The sequence below is a fragment of the Paramisgurnus dabryanus genome, chromosome 23 (assembly GCF_030506205.2).
Source record: "Paramisgurnus dabryanus chromosome 23, PD_genome_1.1, whole genome shotgun sequence".
NCBI classification, from domain to species: Eukaryota; Metazoa; Chordata; class Actinopteri; order Cypriniformes; family Cobitidae; genus Paramisgurnus; species Paramisgurnus dabryanus.
Genome location: NC_133359.1, coordinates 13726459 through 13747596, shown reverse-complemented (window position 1 = coordinate 13747596; position 21138 = coordinate 13726459). Strand labels below are relative to the sequence as shown.

Genomic DNA, 21138 nt, shown 5'->3' with positions numbered 1-21138 from the left:
GCACAGAAATAATCGGATTTATAAAACCGTGCGCACGCACATCCTACGCATTTTTCCCTTAATAAATCACAATCAATTCTAAATGTAGCGCAGCTTTTGCGGCTTCATGACACGCCCATAGTTGTCCATAAATAGTCCGTGAAACGCCCACAATTTAATATGCATTGATTGCGAAATCATGGCAAACACAGAGAGGAAATCAAAAAAACGTAACTTCACTCAATGTGAAGTAGAAGTTATCGTTGGCGAGGTGGAAAAGAGGAGAAAAATGTTGTTTGGAGGGCACAGTGTGGGCATTACTAATGCCAAAAAAGGCACTTGAGTGGCAAACGGTGGCAGACTCCGTAAATGCTGTAGCCTCACAACCTCGGACCGTGGCCGAAATAAAGAAAAGGTCGGACATCAAAGTCGAGGCACAAAAACGTCTAGCACTCCATCGCCAGAGTGTGTCTGCCACGGGTTGGGGAAAGGGGACATTGTTTAGCGCAAATGTAATTTCTTGTTGCTTTCTGAATGGTTTAGACATACGCCATGCATTGTTTTATCAAAAATAAAACACAGTAAAGGCATATGCATGAATACCATAATTCCGTAGATTATGAAGATATGGTTTACTATGAAAACAACTTTCCCCAGTGGACAATTAATACATCTATCTATTTATTTATCTATCTATCTATCTATCTATATATCTCCTTAATTATCTATCTATCTGTCTATGTAATTGCATCTATATCTGCTCCGCCATAATATCAGTTTTGTACATTATTTCGTTCTGTGAACTATATTCTTTATGAGGATGAATTGCACAACATGCCAATATTATTGCAGAACATATTTCACTTTTCTTTTAGCAAATATATATGTGTTCATTTGAATTTCTGTTGCAATTTTCGATATCTTTATTTTTTTGTTTCACTGCTGATCGATCAAACGGGTGTTCGTGTAAGGCTGTTAATTGTAAGACTTTTGCTTTGTAAAGTCTTCATGTTATTTATGAGAGGCAGTGTTGTCACTTTCACGTGTTTCTTCCATCTGCCGACTGTGTCGCCATTTCTCATTTCACCCGTTTTTGTGCGTACGCCTGGGTCAGAGCTTGCGTGACGGACAGCACATTTTCCCGTCAAGTTTGCTTTTTATAAATAACAACTATTGCGTAGAGAGTGGCGTACGCCTTCTTTTGTGCGTACGCAACGTTTATAAATGAGGCCCCAGATCTGTACCAGATCTGTTTGGTTATTATTCTTTTGTGTTAGGGGTGTAACGGTACGTGTATTCGTACCGGATTGTTTCGGTACATGACTTTCCGCATGGTGCACATGTGCATCGAATGGCCAAATGCAATCTTTCGTGTGCAGAACATAGGTGGAACATAATGTTATGTGCGTTTCCACACAAACATATTAAGTGGCGTTAGTCTCCGCGTTCAGCGCAAGTCTTCTGTCAAACATATAACATTATTCGGCCCGCAGAAAGATTTTTATTTACTTAGTTGTATATTCGTTTGATTATTGATGTAAATGTTTACGGGGCCGCTTACATGTCACGCCTGAAAGCACATGTTAAACGCGTGTCAACGCGCTGTTTTGTTCTTTCAAAAGTGCGTGGGAGGTTGCGCGTCTTTCGTTTTTTTTTTTTTTTTTTGCCAAAAATGTAGGCTTATAGTTCATAAATGTATTCAGGAATTGAATTTGTAAAAAATTTTACAAAGGTTAAGAAAAGAATTACCTACTGTTATAAAATAATGTAAAAAATTATGTTATTTAGTGGAGAACTTTGCATTAGTATTTTATTTATTCTTTTTTTATTTTATATATTATATTTTAATAAAAAGTGTTTTAAAAAAGTGTAAACAAATTGTAAAAAAAGTTTATAGGAATAAACAACCTGCAGTTTAATGTTTGCATTTTTTCCCTTACTGTACCGAAAATGAACCGAACGGTGGCTTTAAAACCGAGGTATGCACCGAACCGTGATTTTTGCGTACCATTACACCCCTAATTTGTGTAGAAAATTCATACAGGTTTGGAACAACCTGAATTTGTATTTTTCTGTGAACTGTGTTGTCTGTAAACAAAGCCATAACAATGCAAGGCAAAAAATGTAAATCTACAGTAAACTGTGTTTGCTCTTCCTCAACTTCTCAAACTTGTGTGACACTGGCAGGTGGATGGATGACAAACTTGTCTCTTTAATGACACCGAAACTGTTGGGTGAGCGGCCCAACACGTACACGTACACGAAAGCCTTGGCTGAATACCTTGTCCAGCAGGAGTGTGGAAACCTCAACGTTGTCATCATCAGGCCTTCAATAGTAGGAGCCAGCTGGAAAGAACCGTTCCCTGTAAGCATTTTCCTATTTCTCTTTTCCCACCTAATTAAAAGATACCTGGGTTTCACCATCTCTTCATTTTATCCTTTATTCATTCTCTAAAAGGGTTGGATTGATAATTTCAACGGGCCCAGTGGTATATTCATAGCTGTGAGTACACGCTCTCTGATTTTAATACTTAAACTTGTTTCGATTTGCACGATTGCTTGTAAGTTCTTGACTGAGAATAATGTGCAGTGTTTTTTTTGTGCAGGCAGGGAAGGGAATTCTACGGACAATGAGGGCTTCGAATAACGCCGTCGCTGACCTCGTGCCAGTGGATGTAGTCATCAACACCACTTTGGCTGCCGCATGGTATTCCGGATCCCAAAGGCATTCCAGGTCAGGCAACTGCACAAACGCAGGCGGGCACAATAAATCCCTCACACACGGATGACTGGAAAATAAATCACGCTGCTTTTCCATTAGTGTCCACTTTCTGTTTGCAGGCCAAGAAGCATGTTGGTGTACAACTGCACGACAGGCGGGATCAACCCATTCCACTGGGGTGAAGTCGGTATGAGTCACCTTTGCATTCATATATAACGATTTAGATTTCCAGAGTGGCCTTCAATGCTTCATTTTCCCTTGACTGCAAATTGAAAATGTGGAAAGATTCCCACGCTTATTTGTGTGGCGTGTATGAACAAGCTCACAATACCACATCCCCACCTTACCTGGAATGCACAGTATGGGCGTTAACTGGCTCATTGTTCTCCGACTTGTGATGTGGAAATTGCTGTTTGGATTTGAGTATTAAGGCTTGTCAAAGAGGGGTGTCTGTAGAAGTGTGAATGCAAAAGAGGCTTCACATTCAGCTAAAATGAAGAATTGAGTTATGGTTATGATCAGATAAGATATGTTTACTGACCGAGTATTTAATTGAAACGCGTCCCATGTAGAATGTTCCTTTTTAACCAATAACTAAGTCGTGCACAGCTCTGCGGTTTACTCTGTTGAACCCTTTTTGTCTCATAGAGTACCATGTTATATCTACTTTCAAGAGGAACCCCCTTGAACAGGCTTTCAGGCGACCCAATGTAAATCTCACAACCAATCACCTTATCAATCAATACTGGATTGCTGTAAGCCACAAGGCACCAGCTTTCCTATACGATCTCTTCCTCAGGATATCAGGAAGAGAACCCAGGTAAATCTTAGCGCTTTGCCCCGCCCCTTGCTCCTTCCCCTCTTCTTACACCACGCTAAGTCCAGCCCCTCACGCCGTTACGTGTCGCACAGTGTCTCGGGTAAGGATGCACAACCCACTCAGCGACTGGGTTCTGCACGCTTCCTGTCCGTGTGTCTGCTTAGCCCTGTGTGTGTGTTTTGTTGCTGTGTGTTAAAATGCTCTCGTATGTTGTATACCTGTATTCCTCTCCGCAGGGTACCACATAAACACCATCTTCAAGACCAACCCCTTAGAACAAGCTTTCAGACGCCCTAATGTTAACCTGCGATCCAACCATTTTACCAATCAGTATTGGACAACAGTGAGTCATACCATACCTGCCCTGCTGTATGACGGCTTTCTCATGTTGGCGGGTCATAAGCCCCGGTAAGGCCTTTAGTACCCCAAAACTCCCCTCCTCCATTCCCCATCCCTCACCTCCACCTCTGGGTGTCGGGTGCGTGTTGTGTCTCGAATGGCCAGCTGGTAAAGAAACACCCAGCGTGGCTGTCTGCTCGACTTTATGGCATCGGACAAACTCTGCTGGCAGGCTACCATGTCAGGAGGGGCATGGAGTCCTGCGCAAGCATGCTTTTTCTTTCCCGTTTTGGTTAATACTTGCATTAGGTGCTCAATCCGGCCTCTGTGATACCAAGAAGATGAATTTGAACTTTTTCAAGCCGTGCCATTAAGTCAGAAAGGTCTCTCGGTCTGCTCTTGCAGCACGTGACAACATAATGGGAATGATCGCCACTACGAGCGGTTATCACAAGCAAGTTTTGAGTGCTAAGCTCAGATCAGATTGTTTACACTAAACTTTTCTGCTTAGGTGCCAGAAAAACAGCAGGCTGATCAGAGAAAAGCACTCTTGCTCTTATGAGACAAGCTACCAAACCGTCTGCCTTACAAATTTATTCGAATTTAAACCAGCCATAACACATTTACAAGGTTTATACCTACTTACAAATTATTATTCACACATATACATTAGTGCACAAAATGTGGATGTGTTTGGTATCTTGAAATAAGAGAATTCAATGGTATGCACCTTAAATTAGATACATTTGCTGACATACTGTATTGCTGACATGTATCTGGTTTAGGGTGCAAGTGTATTTACAGAAGGTGCTGTCATGGGCTTTTTAACAACATGAGAATGTTTTTAATGTGCAATGCCATGCATGTATTTATCGTCTTTTATCCAATCATTCAAAAAGTCTTGGTGGGAAACTGGGTGTTTATAAAGACCATTTAATTATATAGCAACAGCGAGTTTAAGTTTTCAAGCAAAGCCTGAAATTTGTCATGTGAATTACAATTAATAGATGCAGGCAATTGGTATATTTCATATGGTCACATGTACCCAGGTGCCCTCCAAGATATTCATCTGTTTTGTGTGATCATTGGTGAACCAGATTGGTCAACGATAAGTGGTTGGGTGAGGGCAGTGAAAAAAATAACCTGAATCAGATAAACTAACCTAGAATTAAAAAGCAGGGTAATGTAAATTTGTTGTGGTTTCATCTTATCCAAATGCCCCTAAATGATTTTGTTTTATATTTTCATTTAGCAATGAACATCTAACACATTACACTGTTATGTTAGATGTTCATGTATTTACTGTACACTGGGGTCCAAAGTATGTTTAAAATTTTGACTCAAAGGGGACATAGCATGAAAAACAGACTTTTTTCATGTTAAAGTGGGTCCCCAGTGCTTCTATCAACATAGAAAATGTGAAAAAGATCAACCCACTAACTTACTTTTGGTAAACCATTCTCTGCAAGCATGTGAAAAATAGCTCATTGAGATTTGGCTCCCCTTGTGATGTCAGAAGGGGATAATACTGTCCCTTAATATGCACTATTCAAACCCTGGCACTCCCATTTAATGCAGAGATCAACTTATTTGCATTTTAAAAGGACACACCCAAAAACGGCCCATTTTTGCTCACACCTACATTTTAACATGCTTTAATAAATGATCTGTGCGGTATTTTGAGCTAAAACTTCACATATGCACTCTTAAGGATACTAAATATTTATTTCACATCTTAAAGTCTTGTGAAATGTCCAGTTTAAATTGCTTAGCTTAAAACTATATTCATTTTTAAATTATTTGAGATTTTTGGACCCCACACTGTACATGTATATAAAAATTTAGTAACATCAGCTAAAAACTAAAGTACTTTATGATCTACGTTTTTCTTCAAAAACGCTTTATGGTCATCGATGTCACACTGGTAGTTTCCGTCACCATCTGCTTTTAAGCCAAATGCCCTTTCAGGGATTAAAATGTAAAAAATCAACAACACAAGCTGCATGTCCATCCCCTGTTGATGCTCCTCTGAATCTAACGCTTGTATGTGTCTGCTTTCTCCCGCTTTTTGTTTCCGTGGCGACGCAGGATGATGAAGACCATCACACGTTTGCACAAGGCCATGATGGTACTGGAGTACTTCACCAGCCACTCGTGGGTGTGGTGCACTGACAACGTCACCATGCTTATGAACCAGATGGGCGTCGAGGACAAGAAGGTGTGTGTGTATATGTATCAATGCAACCTCCGTCTGCCATTGTTTTGCCATGTGCGATTGAAAGAATTGCGTCTGCAGCCATGAATCAGAGTGATTACAGTACTTGTGTGATACAGGATAGTCCCCAAAGACCTGTGTTCAAAAGAAAATTGTTTTTTACCTGACTTGATCATTTATTTTTGCTCAGGTATTTAACATAGACGTTAGACAGCTGCACTGGGCTGAATACATGGAGAATTATTGCATGGGCACTAAGAAGTATGTACTCAACGAAGAGCTCTCTGGACTTCCAGCGGCACGCAAACACTTGAACAAGTGAGTATTGAAGTCACCTTGAGGATACAAAAGGCTTAAGACATCCCTGTGTTAGTATAAATGGGCATTCAAAATGATGGCATATATATATATATATATATATATATATATATATATATATATATATATATATATATATGATAAAACGCAAAGGCAAAACTTTTCACTACATTGTTGTCGTGTAAAAGTTCAATTCAAGACTACTAAATTCACTGTATTACGTATGCCAGGCCAGTTGATGTAACCTTGTAAGTAGGGATGCACCTAAAGGAAAATTCTTGGCCGAAGCCGAATAAAATGGAAAAATTAACCGAAATTTTTTTTTATTTTCCTAATTATTTAGCCAATTTTCTCACATTGCACAAGTTACACTTTCAGAATGTCCTTTTTACTATATTTATTTTACATTATTTAACAATTACTTTTATAACATTCCAGCAGTCATTATTGGGCCTTTTACACCTGGTCACTTCTCTGTTCAGATAGACTTGTTACAACTGTTCAATTTACATTCAACCACATAACTGAGTCTTAGCTAAACAGATATTAATCCGATCTTCTATTCCCGCGCAAAAAGCGAAAAACCTATTCATTACTCTGCCTTAAAAAACTTGCAACGATGCTTATATAGCACTGTATGTTGAGCAGCAGATGCGCGCCTGCGTGCACGGTCAAGCGCGAGCGAAGGGAGAAAGAGAGATGGCAGCAAGATTGACAAGAGATGACAAAAGGAAAAAGCGCTCAACAATGCGGTCTAACAAAAAGTTTATTGTTAATAAACATTTTATTTCTCCTTTAATATAAACGTGTTTGTCATTGTAGGATTTTACAGGTTTTAGGAAGTTTTTATTACATACTGCTGACGCTCTTCGCCGTTCTATGACATGAGATGAAGAGATAAAGTCTCTCGTTCTCTGTGCTTGTGCATTCAGCAGACAAATACCCAGGATCGCACCGCTGTGTCGTTCTCATACGCTGCATGATGTTCAGGATGTTTTGATTTTAAATGATTAACTCTTTCCCCGCCATTGACGAGTTATCACCGCAACTTATAAAACCTGGAAGAATTTCCCTAGGGCAAACAGCTGTATGTCCGTGTATGTTTTAAAGACCGCTCTGCATCTGATCTCTATCAAAAGTCCTTCACAAAAATGGAATTACCGGTATCTCCGCTTTTTGCTCAAAATTTTGTGTTTTTGATGAAACCTACACATATTTGAGAGGTGATAATAACAGAACACATAAGGGTAGGATAAAACAGATTTTTTGTTTGAAAGCAGAGGGTCTGTTCTTTTATTTAATATATATGTTTATATATTTAAAAAGAAGCATTTTCTGGAAGGCATTAAACTTTTGTGAAAATCATGAAATGCTGGCGGCGAAAGAGTTAATGAAACTTCTAGTTCTGTATGTTTTCGCATCTTTCTCTGACACTTTAAAATGCTTTACCAACACGTTTGCTGCATTTGCACATCTCTCACTTTGTGCTGGTTATCATCAAAGACCTCATTGTTTTTTGGTAAAATTTATTCTACTTATTCGACCGAACAGCAAAAATGAAAGTTTTTACTATTTTCGGGCGGATAATTTCAGTTGCCTAGCATTCGTTGCATCCCTACTTGTAAGGAAACACTACACACGTGTAACAGCGACAACGCGCATGTGTCGTCTGAAATCGTCTATAGACTAAATAAACACGTCCGCTTAACGTCACCGTGATTACAGATTTGCGTTTATTCAGGATCGTCGCCGCCGTGTCTTTCTCATACGCTGCATGGTGTTATGGATGTCTTGATTTTAAATTAAACTTATCGTTCTGTACATGTTCGCGTCTTTCTCGGACACTTTAAAATGCTTTTACCAACGCGTTTGCGTGTCTCTCACTTTGCGCTGGTTATCATCAAAGACCTCATTGTTTGGTAAAATGTATTCAGCCTTTTCACCTGTCTGGCCGAACAGCGAATTTTTACTTTATATACTTGGCTGAATAATTTCGGTTGCCGAACATTCTGTGCATCCCTACTTTTAATTCACACGTGTAACAGCGACAACATGCGTGTGTCCGATGAAATCATCTATAGACTAAATTAACACCTTTGCATAACGTCACCGTGATTACAGATTCGCGTTTATTCAGGATCGTCGCCGCCGTGTCTTTCTCATATGCTGCATGGTGTTCAGGATGTCTTGATTTTTAATGTTAAATGAAACTTCTAGTTCTGTATGTTTTCGCGTCTTTCCCTAACACTTTAAAATGCTTTTACTAACACGTTTGCTGCATTTGTGCATCTCTCACTTTGCGCTAGTTATCATCAAAGACCTCATTGTTCGGTAAAATGTATTCAGCCTTTTCACGAAAATGAGTTTTTGCTATTTTCGTCCAAATAATTTCGGTTGTCGAACATTCTGTGCATCCCTTCTTGTAAGGAAACACTACAAGTGCGTAACAGCAACAACGCGCGTGTGTCCGCTGAAATCGTCTATAGAGTCGTTTTTACGTTCACTGAAAACAGTGAAAGTTGGATTAACTTACTTAAACATTTTAATATATTAAAGGAACAGTATGTAGGATTGTGGCCAAAACTGGTATTGCAATCACAAAACTTGTGGCTAAAACTGGTACTGCAATCACACAACTGGTGGCCAATACACAAAAGGACAACATAAACATCAGTTGAGGGCTGCAACTCCACTTTTTAAATGACAATATCCTGGCCAGACCACTGTTGTCAGTGATATAAGTATTTGAAATGAAAATTATTTCTTAATGTCTAGTGACATATCAGGGCCATTTTATAATTTACTGATATAAATTTCTTACATACTGTTCCTTTAAATATTATATGACCAATTAAAGTATTTTTTTTTAAGTAGGTTCAATTTTCACTTCTTACAGTGCAGTTTAACGACAAGGCGTTGTAATAAAAAAACTGGCACTTTAAACCCCGTCTTCAAAAGTTTGCGTTTTCAGGACCACAAAACGTCATTGTTGTGTAAACAAGCAGCCAAACGGCCTACATTTTTTCCTGTTAACGGTTAAAAACGGTGTCATGTAAATGTTCCCTCATTTAGATCGAATATAAAAACAGCATTGTAAGTTTTTTTTTTTTTTTTTTGTGATTTTTAACTGTAAATCAGTTCACATTTGATAAACATTTCTTTGTTTTCTCTTCTAGGCTGAGAAACATTCGCTACACGTTCAACACCGTCTTGGTCGTTTTGATCTGGCGCGTCTTCATCGCCCGTTCGCAGATGGCCAGGAACATCTGGTACTTTGTCGTCAGCTTGTGCTTCAAGTTCCTCTCTTATTTCAGAGCCTCCAGCACCATGAGATACTGATCCCCCCGTGCTCTTCCCTCTCTCCCGACGGCTATGCACACACTTCTGCTTCGATACACTCCGTGGTGCCTGCAGGGTCCAGCATACGAGCGTAGTATCAGCTATCTTCCCCTCCTGCGCAAGTGCGCCCTTTGCATAAAAGAATTCGACTGCATGAATTTTGAGGGCTTGAGGTCTGCAAAATGAGAGCGAGAGCGTTCTTGCCGAGCGTGTTTGAGCACTTACCCTACCTGTTCCGCCTCCTAAACACAAGCAGGTCGTGGGCGTCTCTTTTTGTAATGGTTTACATACTCATACTCGTCCTGTGCATTGCTTGCTGATGGCAGTGACCCCTTTCCAACTGTAATCAATGAAGCACAAGGAGGAAAAATCGAGTGACGGTTTGATCTCAGCTCTGTGCCTACAAATCAGAAATTATTTGATCTTGTTTATCATGTGCCCAGTGTCTATGTTAGGTCAGTCCTGTTTTATATTAATGTCTCGTTGCACTGATATCTCTCACTCTTTTTGAGATTAAAGCAATGATTGATGTTTAACCACATAAGCATCTTGAGCCGCTGGTTTGTCCACACATTGGCTTATTTAGGTAACAATGTATCTATGTCAACTATGTTAAGTTGCCCTTTCCTTATGCATTTATTTGTATTATTTGACTTCATTTATAAAAACAATCAGTTTCTTTGAATAGTGAATCAGATTATGGCATTTATGGTTTATAGAAATGTTGAAAACTACACCTCAGTTTGTCCACCTCCTTAACCTGTTGCCTTTAACAAATATTGGGCATTATTCACAAGCAGGTGATTTTTTTTTTTAAAGCAACCGTTGCATAAATAAGGCCCAATGTTTGTTTCTTTCCACATATTAATGTGCAGGTAATAGTTAATGTACATAAATGATTTTTACAGTAATTACTGCAAATATGCCAGCTTTCAAAATTTGCAGCTGTGTATAGGCTTTATTTCTTTGTTTATTTATTGAATATTAACATTCAATAGAGTCTATGACTGTGGAGGGTTCAAATTCATTTTACCAGGATTCAGTGTTCAAATAGTTTCTTCTCATCTATTTTGTGAACCATGCCTGAATGTTGACGAAGAGCTGATGGATGAGTGTTTTCTAAAACTGTAGATCTATTTAGATATAGAGCACTGTAATTTAATATCGTACGTTACAAAGTATTTTCCATGTTTGAAATAATAAATAGGAAAGTGATTTATTAAGCAGAGAATGGTGGGTAAAATTAAGAGGCGTGCTTCTAATCACAATAAATGCTATTTTACAGTTCATTTACTTTGAGGTCATGATTAGTTTGTCATTGGTTTAACTCTTTGCACTGCTTAACAATCAAATTGGGAAGTTTGCCGGATATTATTACTAACTGTGTGGATAATACATTAATCTTTTTTATTAAGGGGTTAAAGAATTTATGGGCCCCTGCCTTCATTTTAGCACTTCTATCAGGATCCATATTTTTATGTGGGAATTTGACTGGAATATAAAAAGTGGGGTAAAATAAAATCGAATATTCAGAATGAAGCCATGGTCAAATCTTTTTCTGTTTCTTTATGATGGATAATAACGGTATAACAATCATTAGTCTTACGATTTTTTTTCTAATCATTAGATCAGATAAAAGTCTGAGAACATTACAACAGTATTTAAGAAAACAAGTGCAGTTTGTTTCCATGTACCCGTTTTGTCTGCCTTATACATTGTTTTTGTTGGGTTAATATAGTGTACTATTCAAAGAAACCCCTCTACATTGTCATGTCTGGGTTTTTTTTGAGAGGGAGAGAGAGAGAGAGAGAGAGAAAGAGAGAGAGAATTGTAATTCACCACTTTTCAGTGTCACAGGGGATAACAATAATCAATGGGTGCCTTTCATTTGTAAACCAAAAGAAATAAAGAATAACCTATGTGAACTTGGTTCAGTGAGTCATCATTGCGACCGCTTTATTTTCATTTGATTTCCATATTAACTTATAGGTAAAATACAACTACTAAACTCAACTGTCCAACTTTTGAAAATGTTTGTAAGACTTTTAACTGAATTTTCTTTAGACTTTACACTGTATTTGACTAATAGACCCTTTTACTGTTTTTACACAATGATGACGTGGCAGCGTATGCGCGCGCATTTAGGCAACGGAAGTATCGTAAGAATCAACAACGAAGCAACACAAACAGTAAGTTATTTAAAAAAAATTTACTTTATCAACATTTTCAATACAGCTACCAGATCCGTGTACTATAGTGGAGTGGATAAAAGACGTTAGCAGATGGCCAAAAATAAAGTTGCCAGATACATATATACGTATATTAGTATATTATATTAGTGCAACCAAACGCAACAACGGGACATTTTGATGTTGAGAAACCGTTTTAATAAACTTTCTGAGTTGCTACCACGTTAGAACCAATGGGGAATAACACCACTTCTGTTGCCCAAATGCGCGCGCAGGCTATTTGATCACGTGAGCTGTAAAAGGGTCTATTGTACTGTAGCATAAGCCAGGGGGTTTCACATTGGGATCCGGGGACCCCCAGAAGGTTCTAAGTGTTTCCCGAAATTTTTTTTTTAGAGAAAATGTAAAGCAAAAATTTTACAAATCTACCATAGACGGTTTCATCGGACGCACGTGCGGTGACGCGATGCGTCTGGTCCGAACTTTACTTCCGGTTTCAGTTTTTAATGGTCCGACTAGTTGCTAAACTGAACTCTTGAACAAATACCTCGTTGAAAATAACAAATGTTTTCGTTTCCTATGTAATCTACGTGTTGTTTATTTAGCTTGTTATATAAATAAACTTCATTTAAATGTCATTGTTTATTATTCTTAGCTGAGTTTACCGGAAGTTACGTGACCACGAAAGCCGAGTGTTTGTTGTTATCTGCAAAAGTGATGCATAACGATTAATGGCGATGAATATATATAATAAAACTAGTTACTATACTTACTATTTATCTAACAGAGTTTAAATGTTTTATAAAAAAAATATATAAATGGATATATTATTAGGATGGAGCCTCCATGGAGGTCCCTCGCATAAGGTTTATCATATTTGAGGGTCTTGCCAACATAAAGTTTGAAAACCCATGGCCTAACCCTGCTGAAAAAACAAAACCATTACAGAAAATTCTAATGGGTTCCATTAAAATACCAATAGGAACCATTAGCTTTTTACCATTAAAACCACTACACTGTAGTGTGTTTTGGGCCATATTCCATTAGAACCAATAAAATTCCCAATAAAACCATTAGAATTTCTGTGATGGTGTCTATTGTTTTTTTTTAGCAGGGAAGCCACAACTAACACGACTCAATACTGCCATCTGTTGTTTAGATTTGAATAAGTTACATTAACAAATATATTTGTTTCCTTAAAAATGAATGGTTTTAATATGGAAGTAACATACAGCAGGTCCACAAAATGAGAACATTGCACTGACTTCAAAAAAGTTTTTTCGTTGCGATGAAATACTGTCTCTTAACCCAGCTTAATTTGCAAACACATTGATAAGTTAACCATTTGCAGACTGATTCCCCAAAAAGTTAAAAAAACGCACAGTTGCTCTTAAACAATGGTGTGAGTATAGGGAGGTCCTGCCTGTTGATCTTGAAGTATTGCAGACCAAGGGCTAAAATGATTTCTTTAAATCGTATAAAATAAATTACAGAAATGCACTATAACACTGATGATGTTCAGTTCCTGTCAAAATGTTCAGTCCCTTCACCAGATGAATTCCTCTCATCCACACACGCCGAGTGTTTCCTGTAACATAAAACACAAGGCAATCTCTTTAATTGTATTACTTTAAATAGGTAAAGTGAATTAAGTATGCATACTTTTCTCCAGTTTGATATACCAGGCAGTTAGGTTAAAGATATTTAATTAACATTACTGTTCAAAGTAAATTTAATGCTATTTACTAATAACCATTTCATTGCCATTAAAGTGAAAAACTGAACCTAAACACAAGAGCATGATTAAAAGTGCTAATTTACAAGCAAACATCAGGCGCACTTATAGGGTTTTGGATCCGAACGGTTTCCCGGACAGGGTTTGGATTTATCCAGAACTAGGCTTTGGTTATAGTAGGACATTAAAGTAGTTTCTACAAACAAACCTTACAAAAACAATGCTGGTGTGCATCTTGAGACAAAACTATGGCACTGATATATGTTAAGATATACGTCACTACAAGGTGTTTTTAAATTAAGGCAGCTCAAACATGCATTTTAGTCTACAGTATATATATATATATATATATATATATATATATACACACACACAATTTTTGCTTTGTCTTTTTCCTTTGAAATGGCCCCCAAAACCTTCTGGGAGACCCCTGGGGTCCATGTCCCCAGTTTGAAAATCCCTTGTTGAATGTACATTATTTTTGGATTACCACCTTTATTTATTTATCACACAATCATATATGAAGAGTTTGGTTCCAAAACACAATAAATCCATTTTGACAAATTTCGGTAAAAACGTGTTTTCTATACCAAGAAAGTGACGATAAAAAACACTATTTTCTGTAACACACTTTCACATAGCATTTTTAGGTTATAAAAACATAAAAAATTCAAATCTATAACTTGATTTTCAAAGATTTATTATAAAAACGAATTATTTTTTTCCACAAAATGCAATAAATCCAGTTTGAAAATTCAAGTTTTTTTTTTTTTAAATTCTATAAATCTATTCAATCAATGTATAAATGTGCATTAATTTTTGCCATTTTATATTCATTTAGTTGAACAGTTGTACACACTTATAAAAAAATAAACATTCATGCATTAATCAAAACACTTACTCTGTCATATTAGGAACACTGTCATTGCTGCCCGGTTATACTTGACGTCGTCGCTTAACATTTTTCACAGCGATCAGCTGTGATTCTCGTTGACTTTTAGTAAAATTATGGAAAGTTTTTCATAAGATCCCCTGGGGTCAATGTGTTAGCACGAGAGAAGCTAGATGCTGTCGGGAGAACAAGCGATCGTCTCCCGAGTGCCTCTCACGTAAATTATTAGATGTTGATGGCTTACATTTCTTTCCCGTCACAGAAAACCATTACAGGTTTATCAAGGCTACTAAAGTATTATTTTGTTTTTGTTTCTTAGTTGATCACGAAGTACAAAGTAGATGAGGAAAACTAGGACTATGTGTACTCAACGCGCCGCCATTGTTTGTTTACATTGCGTGGAATGGTGCGCTGTAATTTGTGGAGCGGATTTATTGCATTCTGTAGAAAAGGAGGAGTGGCGTTTATTGTGTTTTGGGAAAAAAGGGAGAAAAGATGACAGAATAACACGGCGGATATTGGATTTTGCATAAAATTAAGAATTTACTTTTAAATACTGACCTGATATAATACTGATTTTGGCAGTAACTCATTTTTTTCAAAAATGGCGTTTATTGCGTTTTGGAACCAAACTCTTCATATACATCCAATGAATAGCTGTGATAGAGAAACATGCATTGGTCCACTGGCTCACCCAAGAGGCTGACAGTGCAGGCCTGCAGCACAAGGACAGTGCTCGCGTGGCCCCTCCTCGTCCCACAGCATGAGATCCATTAATTGGTTAGGGTGGTCGTGACAGCCCTGGCCTTCCTGTGGCTTCGGTCGACACACGGGGAAGAGGAGGGCTGGAGATAAAACGGAAAGAAATGAGAAAAGAGGAAGAGTGGGTGAGGTAAGAAAGAGAGTGAGTGAGAAACCACCGAATAGAGGCGTAACAGATAGGAAAGGAAGTAAAAGATTAAACAGACTTAGCAAATTTACTAAAGTGTCTGTGCTTGTGTCAAAACCGCACTTGTCCCAGTGATATGTTGGTGGGTATTTTATATATCTGGCAACTCTATGAGGCGACTGCAGAACAGACTGAACTCGAGTGTTTTTGGCTCAGGGTTGAGATTTATTAAGAGGAGAGTCAGATTCCAAGTTCAAGGAAACAATTTAGTAATTTCAGGAGAGATCGTCTAACTGAGAGGCCCATGCTGTCTGGAAAACTATTTTGCAGAAGTTTTCCAGCGCAACTGACTGCCCATTGTGCAAAAGGTCACCATGCCACCATTAGATTTGTTGGTTTTGTAATGGTATGGTGACCATATATAATTATTTCTCAGTCTCTTTATTAGAATACAACCAGAAAATACAAGAAATTTGCATTCAGTATTAAAAACTAAATAAAATTATAAGCAAAAATGTTAAGTATTTAGTGTGAGCTCTGCTTACACTTGAGCAATAGCAGGAATCTGCAGACTTTTTAAACCTTAATGAAATTTCTAATTCTAATCTAATGACTTTAGGACTTCAGTATCCTAAAAAGAGTTCAAGATGTACCTAATGCCAAGAGAAGTCACACTAAACCAGGGGTCTCCAACCTTTTTGTGAGCAAAGGCTACTACAACAGATAAAACAATCTGGAGGGCCACTTTTTTATATAAACTTTATATAAAAGTTTATATAAACTTCAATATTAAAGTGATTAAAGGCTATTAATAGAATGTGTATTGGCGGGCCACTTCCAGACTCTGTGTGGGCAACCTGGTGCCCGTGGGCACCATGTTAGAGACCACTGCACTAAACATTGACTTTTACCAAAAAAGACATTTTGTTTTAAACATTGTGGGGGGTTACATTGTGTACATACTGTATTTCCTGTATACTGTATGTGTCTAAAAAAGAGAGCGAAAAGTAAATATATTTATTTTAAAATAAACTTTCCTAAAGCAAAAACAAAACATTTGCGCAAAATAATAATGTAAAAGAATTCATATTATTCCCCTTTTATAATTTGGCATACTAGTCGTCTCAGTAGTGTACTACCTTTGTGAAAGGCACAGCAGTGTTGAGGACTACAGTCGCTCTGGTACTGACAGATTGTTCCGGATTGTCCTTTGGTTCGATTCTGAGCACAAACGCCCCAAACACACAGCTGCTCGCCGCAACACTCCTCGTCTTTTAAGCACTCCTACAAATACCAGAATATTCAAATACAAGATGAGCAATTGAGTAAGAAGAACCATAAATATTTTCATTTTTCTTGACTGCAAATATAATTGTGTGCAATGCAACATGTTCATTAAGTATTCACTATAGCTCTTCTAAACATTTTGCAAATAATTTAGCTTAAAGGTGCAGTGTGTACATTTTTGAGGCATCTAGTGGTGAGGTTGTGAATTGCAACCAACGGCTCAGTCCACTGCTAACCTCTCGCTTTTGAAACAAATAGAGATGCTACGGTAGCCGCCACCGGACAAACATGTCATCATCGGAGACAACTTAGTAAAAAAGTTTGTCCGTTAAAGGCTTTTGTAGAAACATGGCGGCACAAAATGGCGACTTCCATGTAAGGGGACCCTCAGGGTATGTAGATAAAAACGTCTCATTCTAAGGTAATAAAAACATAACGGTTGATTATGAAAGTTCTTTATACACCCCTGATAATATAGTTTTGTATATTATGTTGCATTCCTGTCAAGATATCATTCTAAAAAAATTACACACTGCACCTTTAAACCAGTTAATGTATGGACCTCCTTTGTGGATACTATCAGTCCTAAGTTTGCTATCTATGTATTTGTGACATCTAAAGTCATTTTTTGTTATCTACTGTTTCCTGTATAATGTTTAGAACATCTTGATATCGTTAAAGGAAAACAGCACCATTTTTTTATATTTTACTATGTTCTTACCTCAACTTAGACAAATTAATACATACCTATCTTTTTTCAATGCGTGCACTTCATCTTTGTACTGCGAGTCGTGAATGTGTTAGCATTTAGCCTAGCCCCATTCATTCCTTAGGATCCAAACAGGGATGAATTTAAAAGCCACCAAACACTTCCATGTTTTCCCTATATTTAAAGACTGTTACATGAGTAGTTACACGAGTAAGTATGGTGGCACAAAATAAAACTTTTGTTTGGAGCCATAGGAATGAATGGGGCTAGGCTAAATGCTAGCACATTCAAGAAATGCTGTACAAAGATTAACTGCACGCATTGAAAAAAAATGGTATGTATTAATTCATCTAAGTTGAGGTAAGAACATAGTAAAATATTGAAAAATGGTGGTGTTTACTTTAAAATTGACCGAGTAAGGTCAAACTTTGATTCTCCTAATCTCATTATTAGATAATAATGGTACTAAGATTTTAAAGACATGGTCAACTTGGTTTGTATTGTTAAGAAACCTGTATACAAGAAGATGCAAAAATGCGTTATCTATATATGCAATACAATGTACAAAGTGCAATGTACATTAGCTTTCACTTGAGAAATTATATCTTTAATCGGTTATCTTAAGGCTTACAGTACATGATCCGCTGCTATTTTTGTTTAAATATTTTACATATTCAGATATGACTCCTCCCACAATGCACAGAAAGAGCCTGAAATGATGCTTGGTATAAAATCACAAACCATATTAGTCATCTGGCACGGGACACATTTAGAGGTGATAATCTCATACAGACAGTAGCTTCCTTCTTCACAATCTTCATCAATCATACACTCCTTAATAAAAAAAGATAAAACAGACAAATTATATACAGAAACTGTTAATACAATAAACAATTGAGCACACATAACCCCGCCCCCATTTATAAAAAAAAACTTAATATAAGGATGGACTATACTATATCTGTATATGTTATAAGTCTCAACAAACTACAGCATTGTCCCTTAACTATCATAATAGACAGTGTTTGTTTTGGATTTCAGATCAGGAAATTCCAGAGAGGTGTTTCACCTCTCAAACAGTAATCCAGCTGGGATTTTGTAAATTACAAATTTTAACTGAGAAACACATTTTGGTCTGGAACATGTGTAGACGTTCCGCTAAGAGCGAATACAACAATGTCATTATCAGACACAGTCTTTTGTTTAAATATCTTTTTTCCTTCCAGACTGGAAATTGTGACTCTCACGGCTTAAAGGGATAGTTCACCCAAAAATTAAAATGATGTCATCATTACTCACAAAAATAGTTGCAAACCTATATAAATTTCTTTGTTTTCTGAACATAAAGTAAAATATTTGTAATAAACAGAAAGCACCATTGACTTCCATAGTAGGAAAACAAAATACTATGGAAGTCAATGGTGCTCAAAAACAAAATTTTGGTTACAAAATATCTTCCTTTCTGTTCAGCAGAACAAAGACATTTAAACAGATATGAAAGAACATGAGGGTGAGTAAATGATGACAGAATTTTCATTTTTGGGTGAACTATCCCTTTAAGGAAAATGAGGGATAAAAGCAAAACAGCAAACAGGAGTTCATTTGTGAAAGTTGTTGGTATCATATACACAGAGCAAGAAGTGCAGAAATACAGCTATAGGCACTTTTTAAACACACAAGCCTGACCACTTAGCAGCCAAGATCAAAGTTGCACCCTCCCCCTTTAAAAAGTTACAGCGTCTGGAGTCTAGACTCATGCTGAACCTTTCCCAAATGAGTCACGTAAAAAAAAACTTCTGCACAACTTCCTCTGTAAAGGGACAAAAACAACATTCACAAAGAACATGAAATCCAGGTCCAGGTTCTTTCACAAAATAAAAATTTTAAAACATACAAAGGCACGAAGAAAATGTATATTCTTCTTTTCACATTATATAATAACTTCAGCTCAAATCTATATTTAATGCCCTTTTATTTATTTATTTATTTATAAGCAATTTATAATCTTTTAACAGTGAGGTAAGGTTTGCCACGGCGTGCAAAATTTTGGGAAACCACTAAATGTTACTTCATGACAGCATAACTATTGGCACCAACTTTTGACCACACATTCCCAGTGCACCACTTTCCATGCATTTTTTCCATCTGTCCTAATCACACCGTGTAATGTAAGCTATACTGCCAAGGTGCCAGATGACCGCATGGCCAAAGACTTCTAATGACTCGGCTGTCAGTTGAAATGTTTACAGCATGTAGCACATGCAATTATACAATAACAATTTCAGGTTTTCCTCTGCAAATAGATTTTTTATCTATCAGTAAGGCCAGTAAATTTGTGTGGAAAACTCATACGCAATGTGTTTATGTAGAAAGATCAAGATTCACATTTTATGAGCCAGATAAGAAGTAAAAGCTTTTGGTAACAAGACTCCTGTTTCGAGTGCAACATGGAAAACTGTGTAGGTGTTGGCAACAGCAAGAAGACAGATATGAACCATCTGCACCTCTGCAATTTCATCAAAAGGTTTACAAAAACTCACTTTGTTTTGAACAGTTTGCTTTGTGAGGCAATACAGCCGAGGGTCGATGTGCCACATGCAAACAGCAGGTACTTGTATGAGGGTCGGTGAAGTGGAAAATCCATGTCGATTTTAATAAATAAACTTTACTTCAGGTTGCCTAGGTGATAATAAAACTCACCGCAGGCTTCATGACATTACCTGATTCAAACAATGTTTCTGCTTTGCAACTTTGTACAAAAAATGTATATTGTGCACAATTGAAATAAACAGAAGAGGCATTTATAATTAAAATAAAGTCTTACATGATCTACTTCATTCCATCGGCTGGGGCCCTGAATGAGAGTTCTGGAAATTTGAGTTTTCCCAGTCTTACGGTCTGTTTCCTAGGAAAACCGGTTGTTAGTCACAGAGAAGGAAAAGAAAAACCTGTTCTGGAATTACAGTTGCTTTGAGGATCCATTAAAGCTTGTTCTCCTCTAATGTGGTCTTTATAAACTGACATACTTAATATATAAATCATTTATTATTTCACATTTATAGCACTTCATTAATTCAATTGGCTATAAAGGCGTGCGCTGAAATATTTATGGAAAATATAAATGTATAAACTTTATACAGTAGAATACCTTATCAATCCTCTCTATCAGCTGGATTGTCCGATTGCCAATCTTAATCTCTGTTGTAGTTTCATTGTGAAAACTGTCCGGTAGGTTGTGTCCATGTAACAATGCTTTTGAAGACTCGTTCTCCATCTGATTGTTAAAATGCATTAGCCTACTGTAAAATACATTCATAATAACGCTTTTCTTAGATCTGAGATATTGCGTTTAAAATTTATATGCGTAAATGATCATGGCGCAGATCTATAAATGAAGAAATGCATTCGTACCTGGTGCACAGCCTCTTCAAGTTTGTGTTTTGTGTCCTCCATCAGTTTTTCCACCTCTCTGAACATCTCGTTTAAAGTGCTCTGTCCCTGCGCTACATGCGCCTCCAGGGTCTCACTGATGTCCAGATGTCCTCCTCTGTCCACTGAGCTGCCCATCGCCAAACCCACACAAAGAGACAATAACACAAACTTCAGCATGGTTTTCGGGATTTAGGCGAGTTACCCCTACCAGGACTCTCACACTCCGTCTGTCCCTCGGACGGGCTTTATTTGGAAATTTTCTTTGGAGAGAAA

At 37.4% G+C, this 21138-nt stretch overlaps 2 protein-coding genes across 3 annotated transcripts in view; one reads left to right on the top strand and one right to left on the bottom strand.

Annotated features, from left to right (window-relative positions):
- Positions 1-11657, top strand: part of far1 (fatty acyl CoA reductase 1) — a 21670-nt gene extending 10013 nt beyond the window's left edge. The window contains exons 5-12 of one of the 2 annotated variants that reach the window (XM_065291706.2): positions 2167-2344; positions 2438-2482; positions 2586-2713; positions 2821-2888; positions 3758-3929; positions 5949-6078; positions 6266-6393; positions 9570-11657. In XM_065291706.2, the coding sequence (XP_065147778.1) occupies positions 2167-2344; positions 2438-2482; positions 2586-2713; positions 2821-2888; positions 3758-3929; positions 5949-6078; positions 6266-6393; positions 9570-9732 (1012 nt within the window). In that variant the 3' untranslated portion in view covers positions 9733-11657. Of the gene's footprint in view, positions 1-2166; positions 2345-2437; positions 2483-2585; positions 2714-2820; positions 2889-3349; positions 3522-3757; positions 3930-5948; positions 6079-6265; positions 6394-9569 lie in introns of both variants that reach the window. The other variant, XM_065291705.2, reaches the window with a different exon arrangement.
- Positions 11544-21138, bottom strand: dkk3b (dickkopf WNT signaling pathway inhibitor 3b). Its single transcript, XM_065291708.2, has 7 exons — positions 20845-21138; positions 20582-20707; positions 20258-20338; positions 18175-18267; positions 16577-16721; positions 15243-15393; positions 11544-13509 (listed from the first exon to the last, which is right to left on the bottom strand). Exons 1-7 carry the CDS (start codon positions 21040-21042, stop codon positions 13440-13442), a joined length of 864 nt encoding a protein of 287 aa, XP_065147780.1. The 5' UTR covers positions 21043-21138; the 3' UTR covers positions 11544-13439.

Excerpts from the sequence above, each read along its gene's own strand:
- dkk3b (XM_065291708.2), bottom strand. The coding sequence starts at position 21,042 with ATGCTGAAGTTTGTGTTATTGTCTCTTTGTGTGGGTTTGGCGATGGGC. Across the intron at positions 20,339-20,581 it reads TGATAGAGAGGATTGATAAG|GAAACAGACCGTAAGACTGG; the intron begins GTATTCTACTGT and ends CGGTTTTCCTAG. Across the intron at positions 13,510-15,242 it reads CTGCACTGTCAGCCTCTTGG|GAAACACTCGGCGTGTGTGG; the intron begins GTGAGCCAGTGG and ends TTTATGTTACAG.